Source organism: Primulina eburnea, chromosome 10 (assembly GCF_022965805.1).
Source record: "Primulina eburnea isolate SZY01 chromosome 10, ASM2296580v1, whole genome shotgun sequence".
Lineage (NCBI taxonomy): Eukaryota > Viridiplantae > Streptophyta > Magnoliopsida > Lamiales > Gesneriaceae > Primulina > Primulina eburnea.
Genome location: NC_133110.1, coordinates 7,074,308 through 7,093,491, shown reverse-complemented (window position 1 = coordinate 7,093,491; position 19,184 = coordinate 7,074,308). Strand labels below are relative to the sequence as shown.

General features: G+C 33.2%; 2 protein-coding genes and 1 long non-coding RNA gene across 5 annotated transcripts; 1 reads left to right on the top strand and 2 right to left on the bottom strand.

The window, feature by feature from the left end:
* Positions 1-5,740: 5,740 nt before the first annotated feature.
* Positions 5,741-7,568, bottom strand: LOC140802980 (protein PHYTOCHROME KINASE SUBSTRATE 4-like). Its single transcript, XM_073158637.1, has one exon. It carries the CDS (start codon positions 7,511-7,513, stop codon positions 5,909-5,911), a length of 1,605 nt encoding a protein of 534 aa, XP_073014738.1. The 5' UTR covers positions 7,514-7,568; the 3' UTR covers positions 5,741-5,908.
* A 613-nt stretch (positions 7,569-8,181) lies between these two features.
* LOC140803776 (uncharacterized) lies at positions 8,182-9,638 on the top strand. The gene is made up of 2 exons (XR_012111926.1): positions 8,182-8,562; positions 8,999-9,638. It is a non-coding gene; the product is annotated as an uncharacterized lncRNA (long non-coding RNA).
* A 1,631-nt stretch (positions 9,639-11,269) lies between these two features.
* Positions 11,270-14,750, bottom strand: LOC140803767 (uncharacterized). Of its 3 annotated transcripts, none has more exons than XM_073159649.1 (5): positions 14,586-14,750; positions 13,706-14,243; positions 13,351-13,576; positions 12,151-13,215; positions 11,270-12,032 (listed from the first exon to the last, which is right to left on the bottom strand). In XM_073159649.1, the coding sequence occupies exons 4-5, from the start codon at positions 12,511-12,513 to the stop codon at positions 11,460-11,462; spliced, it is 936 nt and encodes a 311-aa protein (XP_073015750.1). In that variant the 5' UTR covers positions 12,514-13,215; positions 13,351-13,576; positions 13,706-14,243; positions 14,586-14,750; the 3' UTR covers positions 11,270-11,459. The 3 variants fall into 2 exon arrangements, 2 of the variants coding, with proteins under 2 accessions (XP_073015750.1, XP_073015751.1); XM_073159650.1 differs by lacking the exons at positions 13,351-13,576; positions 13,706-14,243 and having other exon boundaries at positions 12,151-12,536.
* Positions 14,751-19,184: the final 4,434 nt, after the last annotated feature.

Here is a 19,184-nt window from a genome sequence, read left to right as displayed (position 1 = left end):
CACTTGTCAGCACTCTTGCATGGTTTCAACTGATATACAAAATTTAACAAGTTTTTAAATGATGCCCAAGTCCAAAATTATTAATTCGATAATTTCATATTGAGAAATACACAAACTGTGTTTCAATGCATATTCTTAAAGAAAGACTGCTTCATCAGATTCTCAAAACACAGGCAGATCATTGTCATCAAAAGCTCATCTTGCGATACTAAGTTTCTCACATATTTAGTATTTAACAGCTGCATAAATTTCGGATTATGATCATAGTACTACTTCACGAAAAACAAATACAAATCAAGGAACGAAATTCCAGGAGTTCAACATTTAAGAAACAGACATGATTTCCCTAAATACCCCAAAGAAAATAATCAAACTTTGACCTAAAATGAATCAGAAACATCTTGAAAAATTTGTGGTTACATGAATAAATTGAAGGTTGAAACTCAATCGTGGATTCTCAATCATTAACAGTGTGTTTGGTTCTTTCAAAATATGAATTTAGATTTGGAAATTTAAGTATTTGAAATTTGATTTGGTGTTTGATTTAAAATTTAAAAATGATATTTACAAATCTATTTCTTGTTTGGAGAAAAATGATTCGAATTTAGAATTTTAAAATTTTATTAAGCTACTTTTAGAAATCATCTAAACATAAAACCCAAAGAAATTTAGAAATTAATAATTCTTCTTTGTTATTTGTGTATGTAAATTTAAAAATTAATTATTATTTATTAATCATAATATACATAAAATAATAATTAAAAAATTATCAAACAAATTCAAAATATGAAAATTTAAATCCAGAAAAATTATCAATAAAGAAACCAAAACAATCTAAAACATCAATAAATTCATCAACGAATCTAATGCATAATCAAATTTATATTTTATCCTAAGATGAGTTCATTTTTTAAGGATAATTAACTATTTTAAAAATATTGAAATTTGGAATCAGAAGGTTTCTTGAATTTTGAAAAAAAAAACCGAGAGAGACATGGTGGTGGAGCAAAGAAGCATATTAACAAAACTACCGAAAGTATAGTGAAGTTTATGTAAATCATGCTGACTTCACCAAATCAATTTAATTTGGGTAAAAAAAGTAATTGTATATTTTTAAAATCTTAATCTTACCAAATCTTATCAAATTTGATGGAATTTGGATATACTCATTGAAATCCAATGAAATCCTATGAAATTTTAAACAAATCCGAATTCTTTTTTTGAATCACCTTGTCGAACAGTAAAAATAGGATTTTGAAATTCAAATCCCATAAAATCCTCCCAAATCCTAATTACTAAACCTACTGTAAAGAAAATCGACGGAATTGAGAACAGGCACTGGCCTGAGGTAGAGAACCATAGAAACAAGAAGTGGAGACTTTCCGATTAGATAAATTACGGATTTGTTCGAGGCAGCGCAACAGTGCAATTTCGTAAAACAAAAGCGCTGTAGCGTTTTAAAAATTTCAAAATATGATTTTAAAATTAAAATATTATTTAACTAATTCTTCTTTACCTCAAATTACCTCAACGCGTTTTAAAAATTTCAAAATATGATTTTAAAATTAAAATATTATTTAACTAATTCTTCTTTACCTCAAATTACCTCAACGCGTTTTAAAAATTTCAAAATATGATTTTAAAATTAAAATATTATTTAACTAATTCTTCTTTACCTCAAATTACCTCAACGCGTTTTAAAAATTTCAAAATATGATTTTAAAATTAAAATATTATTTAACTAATTCTTCTTTACCTCAAATTACCTCAACTTTCTTATAGAAAATTAAATAAAATTATAAAAAAATTGAAGTACATTTAGTTATGGGTGGGGGCGTGGGGCTATATTGAAGCAAACTTCTCACTCAAGTTTTCTATAAAAATAACATATTTATAATTTTTTATATAAATATAAAACAAAATAATTAAAATTTCCTCTTATTAATTCTTCTTAAACTTGTCCCTCGATTTTTCTATAAAAATAACATATTTATAATTTTTTATATAAATATAAAACAAAATATTAAAAATTCCTCTTATTAATTCTTCTTAAATCCTAAATCTTAAATAAATTTATAAATCCGAAATTCTAGATTAACATGTAAAAGTCCCAACTTCCATTGCAATTCTAGGTATTTTTTTTATCTGACAATTCTAGGTAGAATAAATATGTTATGAGACGCTCTCACGAACCAGTCAATACCTAGAAAGAAATTTATATTTTTTGAATAAAAAAATAGTTTTTTTCATGAGTCAGGTAAGAGATCCGTCTCACAAAATTATTTGAAAATATCGCTCATAAGAGTTTAGTGTTCTAAGTATCTTGGTTATATAAATATTTTATTGTGGTCTACTTTCATTGTAATCCTAGCTAAGTATTTTGGTTCCATTCTGTAAATCAAATTTTATTTTATTGCTAATGATTTTGTTTCATAGAATTTCGATGTAAATAAACCATTTTGTTATATCGAATACTTATATAGTCTTATTTGATTTAATATCGTTAGAATTTATTGAAATTTATTAGTATGAATTTTTAAACTCTATTTTAGTATCAGTTTATAACTTAATTCAAATAATTCGATAAATAAATTGTTGTTTTTTATTAGAGTGAGGGATGGGTCTTTTGTGAGACGGTCTCACGAATCTTTATCTGTGATACGGGTCAACCCCACCGATATTCATAATAAAAAGTAATATTCTTAGCATAAAAGTAGTACTGTTTAATGGATGACCCAAATAAGATATCTGTCTCACAAAATATGACTCGTGAGACCGCCTCACACAAATTTTTACCTAAAATAAAAAAGTTAAACAAAATAATTTAAAACTTTACTATATATTCAAAGCTTATAACCTCGTGTATGATTTACAGCTTATATAACACCAAAATTTTAAATTTGAGGCGAGATATCGAATTCAAATCCACTTATAACAAATATAACTTGGTCAAACTATTCAGTGACCGGTGATTTTAGGATAAGAGATCGCCAAATAAATTATCCTGAACTGAATCTTTATGATTGGGGGGATATTTAAATTTTCATTGATCAGAGTGCTTTACAGCTCGATTGAGAAGATTAGCTAACCACTTATAATATATATATATATATATATATATATATATATATATATATATATATATATATATATATATAATGTTATTTGGTATGCACATGGGGCGTGGCCCCTATGGAACCCTTTGAACAAGGGTGTTCAGACAAAGAAAAATCAAGAATAGAAAACCGTACAAATCGAAAAAGAATATTGAATTATATATTTGTAAAATCGAAAATTGATCCAACCAATGAATATCCTTATTTTGAAGTACATAAAATCTTATTTGGCAATAATGTAATCAGTGGAACAAAGAAAATTCAAGAAACGTGATATGCTCTGAATTTTTTGGGATACAATAAGAGAAGAAGGCCTACAAAACTTGAAGTTTTGTTGATATATAATGCATGTTTTTCAACATTGGGTGGCCTACATGCACATAAGGTGTATCGAGTCCATAAAAAACCTCGATACATTAACCATATTGTGAAATGAAATATATATATATATATATATATATATATATATATATATATAATTTCTTATAAAATATATGAAAATTGAGATAAATATATCTTATTCAAAATTTACAGTATTTTATTGTAGAAAACGTAAGTTAAAACAGTCTTTGGTAGGAAATGGCTTGATTGTTGCATGATTTACAAAATATGGATTTTTTAATATAGAATGGCTATAATTATAGTTTTTGTTATTAGTCTTTTGTCCAAACATCATTAACAATTAGTTCAACCTCTTATATTCATAAGTTTGGACGGACTAAAAAGACATCATTAATAGGCTAACCTAGATTTCAATATGCCAAATATATTGTTTAATATGTTTGGATTTCATCGAAGCAATGACGATCATGATGATAATATAATACCAAAATTACGGAATAAAATAATAAATAAAAATATAAAAAATTACGTGGTTTCACCCAATATAGGTCGTCGCGTCCACGGAGTTACTGTAAATCTTTATAACAGTAATAAATATTATAAGTGTTACAACAGAACACCCAATATCTCACAATCTCTATTGTAGAGTATAACTGATAAAATATTTTTTACGACTCTCACAAGATAACCTCTTAACACTTTACTCTCTAAGAAGCTTTGAATTACTTCGATTTGGGATGTATTAAATTGAATTGAAGCGAAAGCAGTTGTGAATTTAATTCCTCCGAGATTATGTTATAGCCACCAACCATTGACAATTGTTTTCGAATTACAATTTTTCAAATCACATTGGTACACATAACATTTCTTTCACTTGAAGCCTTGATTTCAATCAATTCTTCTCACCATCAACGTCATAGCTCATTTTTCTTTTATACTTGCAGTCTAACTGAAGTTGAACCATCAATATTCACGGTCTTTGTGAACCTATCAGCTGGATTAATTCTTGCTTCCATGAATCTTCTTAATCATCAAGAATCCATATTCCAATACTGATATAATGAAATAGTACTTTACCAGTATATGCTTTGTCATAGCATGATAAATATGATTTTTTGCTAAATAAATAGCACTTTGACTATCACAATGTAACGTACATGTGAAAAGGTTTTAAAAATAAATTCAAAAAAGCTACAAATATTTGAGTTACATTACACTAAGTCAATACACTAAGTCAAGTATTTTAGTATATCATATCTATAAGGGGTTTCTAAATTCATGGAATGTCTGTAATTTATTCTTAAAATCAAAATATCGTCCCATTTTGTTTTAAAGTAGCATCAAGATCTATGATATATCTTTGGGTTCACTCCCTACCCACAAAATTGTGGTACTATGTCATACAAAATGTGGTACACTTCATGTGGAAATGTGGTACACTTCATGTGAAAATGTGGTACTAAAAAAGTACCTAGAGACTGAACACAAAAAAAAACGACGGCCGAGGACTGAAGGCCAATTTCCGTAGTTTTTTCATATATATATAGGCACATTAATGTACCCCACTTGTTTTTTCATGCTAGTCTTTTTATAAGTTTTTTGAAGTATGTGCCTAAGCTTTTTAAATATTACGTCCAATGTTCATTTTAATTTCGAAAGCCTCCTTCTGGTAAAAAAATAATGTAGATCTATCATGTGGATATTATAGATGGTCAGTTCAAAATTCTTTCAATTTTGTTTTTGGCAAATACCTAAAATAGAATTTGAATTTCATACTTTAATTGAGGACTGCAAAAACCTACACTAATTTGGAAAACTCCCATTTCGATTAATGTTTAGTATTATGGGTAAATCTTCTGTTAGACGGCCTTACAAATCTATATATATGAGACGAGTCATCCCGATTTATGTATGGAGTGGAAACAAATTTGACATGTACCACAGTCTCATAAGATTTTTTGTATGATATATATATATATATATATATATATATATATATATATATATATATATATATATATATATATTTTGTTTTTCAAATTGACCTTATACCAACATTTTTATCAAAATTATCATTGAAACTTATTTTCAATATTGTTTCTATCAAATTGCACTATGGTCCCACTAATTTCTATTAATTAAACATAAAATCAAGCGGTTAATAAAATTTAAAAAATCTTATAAAATTTATGATTATAATTATACACATATTATATTATATAATTATGCGAACACATGAAAAATATATAATATTAATGATTGTGCAAATTGATCAATTTTACGAGGGATGATTTTATTGGATTATTCTAACATATGATATGAATTTGATAACAATATCCAAAACATAAAATAATAAACTCTCCCACATATTACTTATTAGTCAAATAATACCTACCAATTCAGGAACCCCAAACCCGTCCCGTTTGCCACCACCTGACATGCACGAATTCTCATGCTGCAAAAGCAAGCGACAGCCGCGCCGCGTTAGAGCCACCTCCCGCCACCCCCGTCGTCTTATGAGCCCGCGGTGGCCTACCGCCCACGTGCAGTGGGAAAATCGGTGGACCCTCCGCCATACATTTCACCGGCTGCGGGCCCACGCTCACCGCCTTCTCCTGTCTGCATCCCATCAGCAACATCCCCCCGTTCCCCTTCCTCTTCCCGCCGTCGCCGCAAACTCCCTCCTCCAGCTGATGCTGCTGCATCGTCTCTCGCAAAAAATCAACATTCCCAAATTCCGAAGCGGACACTGAGAAATTGGTGACGCTCGCCTTGTCGAAGCCCTCGGCCGTGGTGACACTCCAATCAATGCTCACTTCACTCGGAGCATAGCACTCAGTCGCCGCCACACTAGGCGTAGGCGGCTCGTCGAGGCTCCTCGTATCAAACTGGACACTACTGTTGTTAATAGTAATCCCATGTCCAGAAGAAAATCTTCTTGCACTGAAAGTAGGAGGAGCAGATTCTTCCAGGGAATCCCTCCGACGGTACATTGGATATGAAGTTGGGGTCGACAAGCTTTCGATCTCGAACAAGTCCGAGCTCGCGTCGCTTCCAACATCGTCATCCATGTTCGTAACACGAGCAATCGGACTTCCCGGAATTTTGAATTGGCCTCGATTCAGCATAGAATTATGATCTGGTCGTAAAGCCGATGAAAGTTCCAGCATTGCCTGAAAAACTTCCAAAGATTTCCGGGGCTGATCTTCGAGGACACTCACATTTGGTTTCTTTACAATATCCTTCAATCCAGGCTTGTTACCCTGGTTCGAAGGGTTCAAAATCGGAAACGAGAAAGGCCCTACTCCATCGAAAAAAGGCCTGCCCGATGCCGAAACGCGGTGCTGACGTGGTGCTTGGATTGATCCAAGATATTTCCCAGGGTTCGGACCCTTGTGGATAATTGAATCCATGTTACTGATGTTTTCAGCATCTTCTTTGATCAAAACAGGCCCTGGATTCTCGTTCTCCGATGTTGTTTCCTTAACCTGGACAGATTTTTTCCCAATGCAGCAGCTTTTCGGGCTCAAGAACCACTTTTTCCCGGACGAGTTTCGTTTCTTGGATCCATCTATCTCGAAATTCTTCAACGAGACGCCAACCGAACCCGGAGGATTCGCCAAGAGCCCCGTTTGGCTGTTCCAGCTCGCCTCTGATGAAGCTGTAGGCGTCGTCTTAAACGATCTTGATCTAAAATTCTTGCCATATCCATCGGCAGAAGAATTCACAGATGACTGCCTTTGAATCGATACCGAATCTTGTTCAGATACCTCTTTCTGCTGCTGCTGAATCGTTTTCTTCTGGTAGCTTTTCGAGTCATTGGTCTCGCTGAAATACTTCTGCGCATCAAAAATACTTATTTCCGTGTCATCAATAGGGGAATTAGTCTCATTTTGTTTATCCTTGGGCTTGAGGTAAGATGAGAAGGATAAATCTTTGAATGGAGAATTATTCTGTGCAAAAGACGTGAAATTAAGCGGAGCTTCTATAATATTAAACATGGGCTGTTGGGGTGAATCGTACTTGAAATTCTTTAGTAATGTTGCTGAAGCCATGGAAGGAAAATGGAAACTCTTCCCAGCTTTAAGTAGACACAGACCTAACTGAAAAAAAGAGTAAAATATAGTTTGGTATATGAATAGTTCCAAAAAAATTTCAATTAATAATAATAAATGAAAATGAGAACATTTAATTGGTAAAGACCGATTGAATTATTGTTGGGACATACATAATTGACCATTCTTTCAAAATTTCACTTAAAATAGTGATAATTAAAATTATAATATAATATGAGTAGGTCTCTTGTGAGACGGTCTCACGAATCTTTATCTATGAGACAGGTCATCCCTACCAATATTCACAATAAAAAGTAATATTCTTAGTATAAAAAGTAATATTTTTTCATGGATGACTAAAATAAGATATCTGACTCACAAAATACGACCCGTAAAACCGTCTCGGACAAGTTTTTGCCTTATAATATTAGATGGTTAAAGTGTTATAGCATAAGAGAAAATTAAATGTAGGATGAAGGTGACTACTTTAGATGTTATTTATATGAGTAGTGTCTCCGTCCACTCAATACATAACATGTATGTTGAGTGATAAATCGTGATCACTCATCCATATATCATGATTGATCATGATTTATATACTTAGGCCCTGTTTCTCTCGGTGGATTGAGTAAACCGAGGATCTGATGTACTACTGATTGTAAGACTTAAGTTATGGATGACTACACTGCCCATGATTTCATATATGGTGTTTGGTAAATTATGACAAAATTTGAAGCACAAATATACATCAACCCCCCAAAAAAAAATATGAGTCTTAAGTACTGTAATGCCCTTGCACATTTTTCGAAAATATTTTACAGCTCATTTGTCACTTTCACCAATATTGCTCCAGTAAAGCAATCTCCCATTCCCGATTTCTCTTTTTCAAACCTGGACGAAACCTTCCTCTTCTTCTTCTCTACGACCATTACATCAGATCAGAGTGTGAATCAACAATGCTGTGAAGAAAAGGGTGGGCTCTCAAGTTGCTGAAGCTTTTTGTTTCATTCGTTCGACGCATTTCAGTTTGGTTTGCGACGTCATTCTAGGTCTGTGAAGCTTCTTTTTTTTTATAGATCTAGTAGCATGTTCTTCTTCTTTAAATCTTAAGTTCTTGTTGCAGCTGGTAAAATTTTTTTTGTCTGTTAAGATTTTTTTTTCGCACTGTTGTCCTTCTTTTTTTTTTCGGAAATCTGATTGAAGGACACAAAAATTCGACGATATTGTTAAATCTGTTCAAATATTGGCCATTTATTGTTAAATTATGTTGAGCGTACATATGTTTACGAGCAGTATGTCCACGATATGTCCACCAAACTGATTTTTGCGAAAAACAATTCAGTTACACATTGTTGTTGAGATTCTCAGTGAATAATCAAGTTCCGATACTGCCATTTCTTTTTCCTTCTCTCTGTAGTTTCATTTCACCACAACCTTCTTGAATGCACTTATGTTGGTATATGATTTTGAACATTTATTATGCAGATTGCTATGGAATTACGAAATCCACCACAATGTCAGTGTGGGCATGGTTTGATGATTCTAAGGCAGGCTGGAGAATTTGCTACCCGTCCCATGAAGTATTACTACATCTGTCCGGCAGCTTTGAAGCATCCAAACAAATTCATATGGTATGATGAATACCATGGAATCCAAAGCATGTCTACTATGGATCCAATTTTTAATGGAAGTGTGTCAAGTGGTACACCATCGACCAACTTTGTTAAAAGAAAAAACGTGCACGCTGAGGCTCCCATGAATGAGTCTTCAAACAAAGCTGAGTCATCGATGTCTAACATCGAACACAGGTCAATCTCGCCCTCAGACATTGACATGCATGTCCGACCACCCCATAAATTAACTGGGGAGAAAATATGTTGTTGTTTTGGTTGCTTCTCCTCATTGCTTTGTGTCCTCCTTTTAGCAATATTAATTTTAATTCTGTCCAAGTACGATGCATGTCTCAAATCGCGTCTTTGTTAGAAAACTATGCATTGGGATCGTTTAAGATAGAAATGCCGTGGGATCATTTCCGTGGGTTTATGTTTTGCTTTATTGTGCTTCTTACGTCGGTACTTGAATGTAACAATCGTCGTACTTCAATCAAGTTGATGCAATATATCTATATTTGCTTACATCCAACAACCTTGACACTTGTTTTTCATGCAATTTAGTTATATATATTTTGTTTTTATTCAGTGTACTAATGTGTATTGATCTCCGATCACATATTTTATTTTAAGATATCGTAGATGATTCTTCAAATGTCATGTATGTGTCATTATTAATGCCCAACATCGAATGCCTGTGTGTTTCCTCCCTGTTCATTTATTTCAATGTACCTATTTCCCTTCAACTGATCTTCGGTGATGGCATATCGGTCATTCTTCCAATTAGTAACTCTGCTCGACTATGTTTTGGTTAAATGAAGTAACTATGTAATGATTACATGCATTTACTATATCCAACCACCAAAAGATTTGTTATTGATGTGCTACAGGAATGTTTACTCATTTCGTGCACAGTCATCTTACTCCTTGCATTACATCAATTTATGTGAGGTTTGATTGATTTGTTTCGGCTGAATTAAATGAGTTTGCTGTGTACATATATTTCCTATTTAAAAGCTTAACACTAATTGAGGTAAAGTGCACACAAAATACATAACACAAGATTTACATTTCCTTCTCTCCCCTCTACTTGAACGTGAGAATGAGTCAAAAAAAAGCACAAGTTTCTGATGATAGTATTACAAGTACTTTGAAATACCTGCTGCCCACCTACTGGAAAGAAGACTTCGGGTACATTTATCTCACTTCGGACGACGAAGTTGAGGTGTTACCATCACCTCCAAAACGTCAAAAATCCACATGTCTCCAAGATGTTAATGTTTCGTATGCAGACATAAAATCAGCAGATGGTAATGTGCAGCTGACAGCAAAGACTGTTGTGCCTCTCACTGAAGAAGCTGCCGGCTGTAGCAGGATGAAGACTTTGGCTTGCATCGATGGTCCGAACATGGTGGGCGGTGTAGGTAAGTTGCGTGCTGGAAAAGAAACTGATATCCAAAGCTCACAGTCTAGCTGCTCACCTTTGAAGAATCGTGGCTGAGATATTACTTGGTGAATGAATGTAGTGGTGTGAATTACCTGTTTTTGTGTATTTTGTTGCTTGTAAAAAATGTACATAAGTTAGCGTACGTAGGTGTCACTAGTCAGCCTGATGTGCTGCTTTTGTGTAAATCTTGTGACACATATGGTTGGGTTTGTTCACACCTTACTACTGCATAATTATGAATGTATTTGGTATTTTGTTTGTTTAGCATTTTTCATTACTACTGCTTTCGAATATAAGTACGTGTGATTGCAATCTTCGAATTGTAACCTATCACCTGTACAAAAAAAATGAATCATAACACTATCATGAGACATTCTTACCCACCTACTGAAGTAAGCACAATTGAGTTGTAACCACTTACTAAGAACACAGTTTCAGACTTCTCACATGTTAATTTTCTTCTTCTTAATTCAGTTCAAAGCTTCCAAACCACACTGTCAAGCACATTTCGCTGAAATACTACGCACAAACGTAAAAGGTTGCTTATCGTGGACATCAAGTACAATTGGCACCAAAATTTCTATTTATGCCGTCTACGTAAATGCAATAAGTTTGATTAAAAAAAATTAAAGATGGCAGGAAAGTTAAAAAAAATATAGTAAAAACAAAACAACTCAAAATTAGATCAACAACCCATTAATTTGTAGTGCCATATCACATATCATTCCCAAATAACTCCATACAGATATTCAACAAAATTGGAAGACACATATGATGGTATAGAAAAGTTACTTCCACGAAGCAAAATACATATCCTGTAACACCACATCACAGCAACAAAATGGGAAACTAACTTAGACAGGAACAAGAGATTACCATCACAGCATTGTTAATTGGTTTTACTAATCCTTCGCACAAACGATAGTTTCTCATCATCGTGAAGACTGAAGAACAATGCTAACTTCTTCGGTTTCTCTATCAAAATCTCCGCTGCAATTTGCTTCTCATCCCTGCTCAGTCCAGGAATTTTTTCTAAGACTTCCAGTACATCCTTCGACACAGGCATCGCCATCTCGTAGTCGTGACTAAGCCGTTTACCAAGCTCAGCTATTGCCTCTTTTGTCATAGCAGTAAACTTATTGATGGCATCAACAAATAATTCCTCACCTTGCGTTGCTTGCTTTCGTTTCTTTTTATTAGCCTTTTGGTTATCCGATGCTGTGAATGAGGTTGTATTTGCAACAGAATTAGTTTCACCACCCCCCTCCATGTTCAGCGGTGTGTCTTCGAATCCTATATTCATTTCAGGTCCTACGACATCGTCAATGTTTAGAACTTGTTGAACTGCAGTTGCGAAAGTTGATGTTCTTCCCCCTGTTGCACGATCACATCCAAATATTTCACACCAATCTGTATAATGTGGCCATGACTTGAATCGCCAAGTTTTGACACTACTATCAATCTGTCAATTTCATATTCATTAAAATCCAATCAGTTTCCCAAGTTTAAATTATTACACACATAAAATTTAATGAAGAATAGAAAAGTTAAAAATGTTTTTAGTTTGAACTAAGCGTTACCTTGACAAATGCATCCCACGCTTCATCCGAGGCCTCGATCATTTTTTGTGTATCATTCCACCCCATCCCACTTCTACTCAACATGGTGACCAAAGTGCCATGAGTTTTTTTCCATACATGAATCTTCGAGTTGATGTGTGGACAGCCTCGTAAGTCGGTCCCAGGGAATATTTTCATTATTGCCTTCTCAAGGAAATTCAAGTAACCGCACTTGAAACCGTTCTCACTTTTCCAGCCATTTTCAATTGCTTCTTTCAAGGATTGTATCAAAACTTCCTCCTCACGAGCACTCCACACCCGCCGGCCTTTTTCCGATTTCTTCACCTTGTTAGCCATTGTACTACTACATGTTCCGAAGTCCATAATCACTTCTGGTGATCTATGACCTGACAGTAAAAAAAAAAACACAATTGAAGGTAGCACATTGTTTAAGACATTAACAAAAGCATAAACATGTGCACAATGAAATTAAACACACAAATTTCAAACGCTCGTGTCGTAGGGATTGCAAGAACTGAACTACGTCCTAATAAAGACCTCTTCAATTCAATCATTGCAAAACATCCCATTGGTGAACGTAAACGCATTACAATGAAATAAAGTTTATGCTCTAGTTGTCGCATGATACTTAATTATTATACATAGACATTGCAAGGTTATCTCTCCACAAATCCCAAGTTGGAGAAGACTCAATATTGTCAACAAATTCATCTTCAACAGCTTCTATTGGAACATGAGTTACTTCGTCAATCCCTTCTAGTGGGTCGTCTGGCATTTCAACACGGATGAAATTGTGTAGCAGCATACATGCCAATATGATATGGTTTTGAACTTGCAACGGATAAAATGTCGGACTGCGTAGAACTGCCCAACGTCTCTTTAGTAGACCAAACGATCTTTCAATAACATTACGTGCACGACAATGTTTTGAGTTGAAATACTCTTTGAAGTTTTGTGGACCTCTAGCTCCAATTGTCCAGTCGTCCATATGGTACCTTGTTCTCCTGTAAGGTGTTAAGAATCCGTCGACGTTTGCATAACCATTATCACATAGATAGTAGCAACCTGTAAAGTTGTCCCAAACTTAGGAAAGATTTGGAGTTCCATTCGCATTGTTCATTAACCGTCTTTGGTTATTAATATTATTGCCTCAAAATGACATGATACTATATTACCAAAAAGAAGAGATTGATGCCATACCTCGCGGAACCTTTAGACCATCTTCTCGGTGAATTGCAACTCTAAGAACCCTGGCATCTGCCGCCGATCCTTCCCACCCTGTTAGTGCGTAAATGAAATTCATGTTACGGTCACACACGGCCAATACGTTCACAGCTATTGTTCCTTTCCTTGTTCTGTATCTTGGCTTGTCTTTATTAGGTACTTGAACATTCACGTACGTATCATCCAATGCTCCAAGACAACCCTGCACAGATTGTGAGAACAAATAATCGACGGAAATTAAAATAGGTGACAGTAATGGGTGTAGTTGTAAAACAAAGGAAAGGACATGTATCTACAAAATCTGTAAAACAACGAGCATATATCATTGTACCTTGAAAAATTTCCAAGCTTCATTTGAGCAGTCTTCTGTCACTGGGTCTGGCTTCACGAGAAGTAATGTGTGTAGTTTCAAAACACATCTTAGCACTTCGTGGAAATGAGTGCTGACAGTATGACCACTACGTAGGTAGTCATGGCCAATAACTCTATTTTTCTTGTGATGTGCTAAAATAGACAAAAACATGGCAACCTTCTCCTCAACTCGTATATACCTAGACTCCCCTAGTCCACCCACATGGGTTAGGAGATAGCATAGACGTGCGAATGCATTACGATTCATTCGAAAATTGACAATACATTGGACGTCTCCTAGGTCAATAAGCCTACGTAAGTGGTTCACTTGGGCAGCTATTCGTTCAGGATCATCATTGCATACACGTCTTTTATTCGTCCTACGATTTTTTATGGACACAAACTTGGTGTAGAAACGCGAGACAATGGTGACGAACACAAACGAAGATATAAGAATTTGTTGCAACACTAGCAACTCTTGTGTGTATCCATCTTCTTCACCCATTACAGATAAATGTCTGTGACATCATAAGTTAGTAATATAAAGTTTAATTTTAATCCATGTAAAAGTCGAAATCTGGTCAACCATTCAGGAAAAACGAACATAGGTACACATCTTTACATGCGAAATTGAAAAAAAATTCGCCCGATCCTTCGAGGTAAGTATGTGGCACATAACAAATAACACAACTGGTTGTACATAAGCGGACGATTAAGGAAGAAAAGGGACTACGAAACAACAAAATATTTCAGCTGAGAGCATGGAATTTAAATTGAAGCCAAAAATAACAATCTGTATCTCAAAAAAAAAAAACGTAGCAGTGAAAGTAGTTTAGTATTCGGCAACAAGAACATCTAACCAGTAATTTTGACGAGATAAGTTGTATTTCCAAATTGAGTTTCGCGAAAGCGTGTGGTTCGCTGAATCTGGTTATCGGAAATCGATGTCTTCTTCTTGGGTCACTGTATTTCACACTTGTTGGTCCCCATTCTTTCTTCTTCACCTTTTTCCTTCCCCGACAAGCTTCATCATGTGGGTTCTTTCCCTTTTCAACTTTTTTGTGATTGTATATCGAATCCTATGTAAATTCAGTACTATTAACGAGGGCATTATGGGAAAAGTGCAAGCAAATCTAAATTACTGTAGCAGATGTGAGAACACATCTCAAGTGAAGATTGTGATATCTTGTACTAAGATTTCGGAAATCAATAGCGGGCCCATGGATAGTTTATTTATCTCAATAACACAAAGGAACAACGGATGAGAGAGTATGTGTCATTATATCACTCTCTCATCCACCGAGACAAACGCTCCCTTAATACATGTGTCATATGGATAAGAACACTAAACATATATTTCATGGTTAAAAACACTAATTATATATGAATAGCATGAATAAAACTTTGGTGACCTCCCATCTCGTGCATCACTAGATTCAATGGTTCTTTCATACATGAAACATTAAACTCTTATGTATCCTTAAATGTAAATATTAGTATAGATTAGATATAAACACGTTAAAGACACAAAGAAAAATAAAATTAGTAATTTTATATTTATAATTATGTGAGGTTGAATTAAGGAAAAAATTACAATTTTCGTCTTCGATGTCGTGAAAACCAGTTTTTAATTATGTAAATTTTAATTTTTGATAATTTTAATTTTTTTATTGCAATTTTTTATGTTAAATTACACGGTGAGCGTTGTTATATGAGCATCAAGACGATCGATGTCACATAAATGTCACTTCCGAAAATCAACCAATTTTTTTTAAAAAAACAAAAACAAAAACTAGGGTTTAAAACTAATATTTGATAACATCTATGATCAAATTTAACAAATATACAAAATCAAAATTGTAATTTTGATTCGGAATTAAAAAAAAAGTACTTAATGTAGTATTTTGAAGATTAATGTAGTTTTCTCTAGATACTTCATATTTATTAATTTTAAATAGAAAAAAGTGACATCTCTGCATTTATTTTGAGTCTCAAGGACTTGTACCATAAAATCCAATCACAATCGAGATGTGTTGGATGTCGCAGCATTGTTAAATGAATGGTCAAAACTAAGCCACGAAATCAAATTTCTTGAAATCTCCCACCAACCAATCTGAGGATTCATCAAATATTTTAAGGTTTAATGTTTTTTTTTTTATTTTAATGTTTTAAGATCCTAACATATCTAAAGAACTCAGATGAAAAATTGTACTTAATCTAGGATGGATCTGGCAATTGTGGTTGCCAATTTAACACATCTACGTTGGCAACTTTTTTAAATCCCTTTTGCCAATCAATTGCTACTTTGCAAGATTCTTTGAAATAAATTATGAAAGATAGCAAATTTTTTAATCCCTTCTCCCAATCAATTGTTAGTTTGCAAGATTTTTTGAAATAAATAATGAAAGCTAGTTATGATAAGTGAGTTATAGATTCTTTTGTATATCGCGCTCCAATGACTTTGTATATACTCTTATCCTATATTGTTCCTCATTTATATTAATATATTGATTCGGCGCGCGCATCGAATATTTAGATGGGAGATGAGTTTGTTAACATTGTGTTTCGATATATATATTAATTATTATATAATATTTGTATTGTTTTAATTGTATATTTTCTAAAACAAAGAAAAGAATGTAGGTTAGAAGGATTAAAAAAAACATTTGAGAAAAGTAAAAGATTCAAGTGGCATTTATCACCAAAATTTTAGTGCCTTTATGGGCAACTGATTACGTTCAATATGGCAAAATACCATATTTTATATTTAGGTGTCCTCTTTTGAACTCGTGCAATTTTGTTCACCGACTCAATTTATCAAGAGTAAGTCTCTTGTAAGATGGTCTCACGAATCTTTATCTGTGAGACATGTCAACCATACCGATATTCACAATAAAAATTAATACTCTTAACATAAAAAATAATATTTTTTCATGGATGACCCAAATAAGATATTCATCTCACAAAATACAATTCCTGAGATCGTCTCACACACAAGCTTTTGCCAATTATTAAAGGGATAGTTAGCAAAATAATTTTGATGAAATATCTTTTAATACGTATTTGATACTCTAAATACATTTTAGAAGAATTATTTTGCGAAAATAAAATTTGACCAATGTCATTCTCCCAAATTCTCCAAAATTATGATTTAACAATTTTCAATGTACTGCAATGGAATACTCAATATTTATCGGTTATTCTGTGGTAGATCATGTGAGTGACTCATATTTTTGTGAAAGTTGACGTATATGTTTACGATTCAAAGACTAACTTTTACCGCATTATTTGGATTCAAAAACTCCAGATATAATATAGAATAACTTTTTCCTTTCATGTTTTCTATTATTCACACAAGATAAAAGTTACATCAAATCATCTCCCCAATATTGGTGTTTCGAGGTGGGGCTCAAGCGTGGAATTTGACGATGCTCCTCCCCCTTTTACGGAATATTTCATCCTGTCCCTGCAGACAGATCCAAGAGCCAGAATTTTTCTGACCCTTATATATATATATTTTTTTTAAAAATTTCTCCCCATGAAAGAATCTCGACCGTTGATTGGGTGTGGGGCACTGCCCCCACACCCAGGATCGACCAAACCCCATTTTACTCTTGAATCCCAAAAATACGAAGCAAATAGACCCCATGAGTTCGTAGAATACGGCTACACCAAGACCAAATGAATTTTATTTCATGAAGATTTATGTAATTTGTGGCTGAATATTTGACATCACTTGATGTACATGTGTATCCTATTATGTAATTTCTTGTGGATAAATTACTCACACTCCAACGCACAAGAGAAATTTTGACATCTATATCTCCATAAATATGTGTTCGAGTTGATAGAGTATGTGAATATTTGATCAGTGTGATCATGACTTCGATTATCTCTATCAACACTTTTTCTAAGATGAAAACCTGACACGCATGTTCGTTCGATTATGTAAACATAAGTGAGAATATTTGTTTAATGGTATTTTAATATTCTTATGTATTCAATCCTGACAAATATAGATGACTCAATTTTAATCATCGTCCCCACTCATTCCAATCAAAGATTTAATACCAAAATAAAATACAAAGAATTATCATATTGTATACATTGGGAAAGAAAAGGTATCGTAATTCGTTCCCAATCAAGTGAATGATTTTCAAATCTTGACCCCATACCAACCCAAAAAAAAAACACACACAAATTGCGAAACCATTTTGTCCTTTTATTGTGCGACAGCCTACGAATATTTTTTAAAACAATCGTTCGTCATTGAAAATTTCCCGTAGTTATCTAGAAATATTTTGAAGGTTTGAATAAAAAAAATAAAAAAACTAAAAATAAAACAAAAGCTCAAATCATTTGAATGACCATTAACGCCTTGGAATTTTATACACCTGGGAATTGTTTGTTGTTATACACGAATTTATTTAAGCTAAATAGAAGATGAAATGCAACACTTTTATAGTATAGTGGCATAAACTTCTCTCTCGATAAGAGAGACGGTTGTCGCTACTAGACGAGGAAATGGATTAAACGATCAATTTGCTTATTTTTAGATAGTAATTCGAATATAAGTTACAACAATACTCCGCCCGTCGTAAAAAAAAAAAAAAGAAAAGAAAAGGGATGAAACGCTAAAAGCTGAAAAATTAAACAATACAAATTCGATAAACCTATAATTTAAAAATACATGTGCTCGTGGTTAGAGTTTTTGCCCAAAAACATCCCTTCTACCTAACAGGGAGACACGCGCGCACTGGAGTTTGTCATATGCAAGAACTGAATTCAAGGGTAGAAAATATCAGTGTTCTAAAAAGCTCGCTTAAGTTTGAAGCTCGACAAAAACACCCCGTCTTGGAGAAAAGTAGAAAAAACGGTTAAACTATAGTTTGATCGAATTAAGCGTAATTAATATATTTAATTAAGTGTACTTAAACACAATTAATCGTATATATTTATTTTATTTTTTTTATTTTGAAGATGTCTTTTTATTTTAAAATAATAAATTAAGTTTATAATTTAAAAATTTTTTTAATGTTAATTATGATTAAGCATGTCTGATAATGATTTGACAAATATTTTTTTAATGTGGTCTAGTTACAAAAACAAATAAAGATTGTAATTTTGAGATTTTTATGATTTCATAAATATGAGAATTAATACATCGGACTTAAATTTATCATATTAATGTATTATTTTGTCTATTTATTAGTTTGAGATAAATACAATTACACTAAAAATAAAAAACATTTTTTCACACTTAAACATATGCTAATCTCGCTTAAATTTGAAAAATTTAGAGCTCGGGCTTCGGAATACTTCACGCTATTTACAACCTTGGAAAATACAAGTGAATGAAAATTAGAAGGGGTCCAGCTGAGTTTTGGGTAGGCTTTTTTGTCACAATTATTATTCATGTTCTTGTGGCTATAAATGGATATCATTTGGGCAAGGGAATT

Coding starts and splice junctions, on each gene's coding strand:
- LOC140803767 (XM_073159649.1), bottom strand. CDS start 12,513: ATGGACTTCGGAACATGTAGTAGTACAATGGCTAACAAGGTGAAGAAA. Junction 12,033..12,150: donor CGTGGGATGCATTTGTCAAG/GTAACGCTTAGT, acceptor TGAAATTGACAG/ATTGATAGTAGTGTCAAAAC.
- LOC140802980 (XM_073158637.1), bottom strand. CDS start 7,513: ATGGCTTCAGCAACATTACTAAAGAATTTCAAGTACGATTCACCCCAA.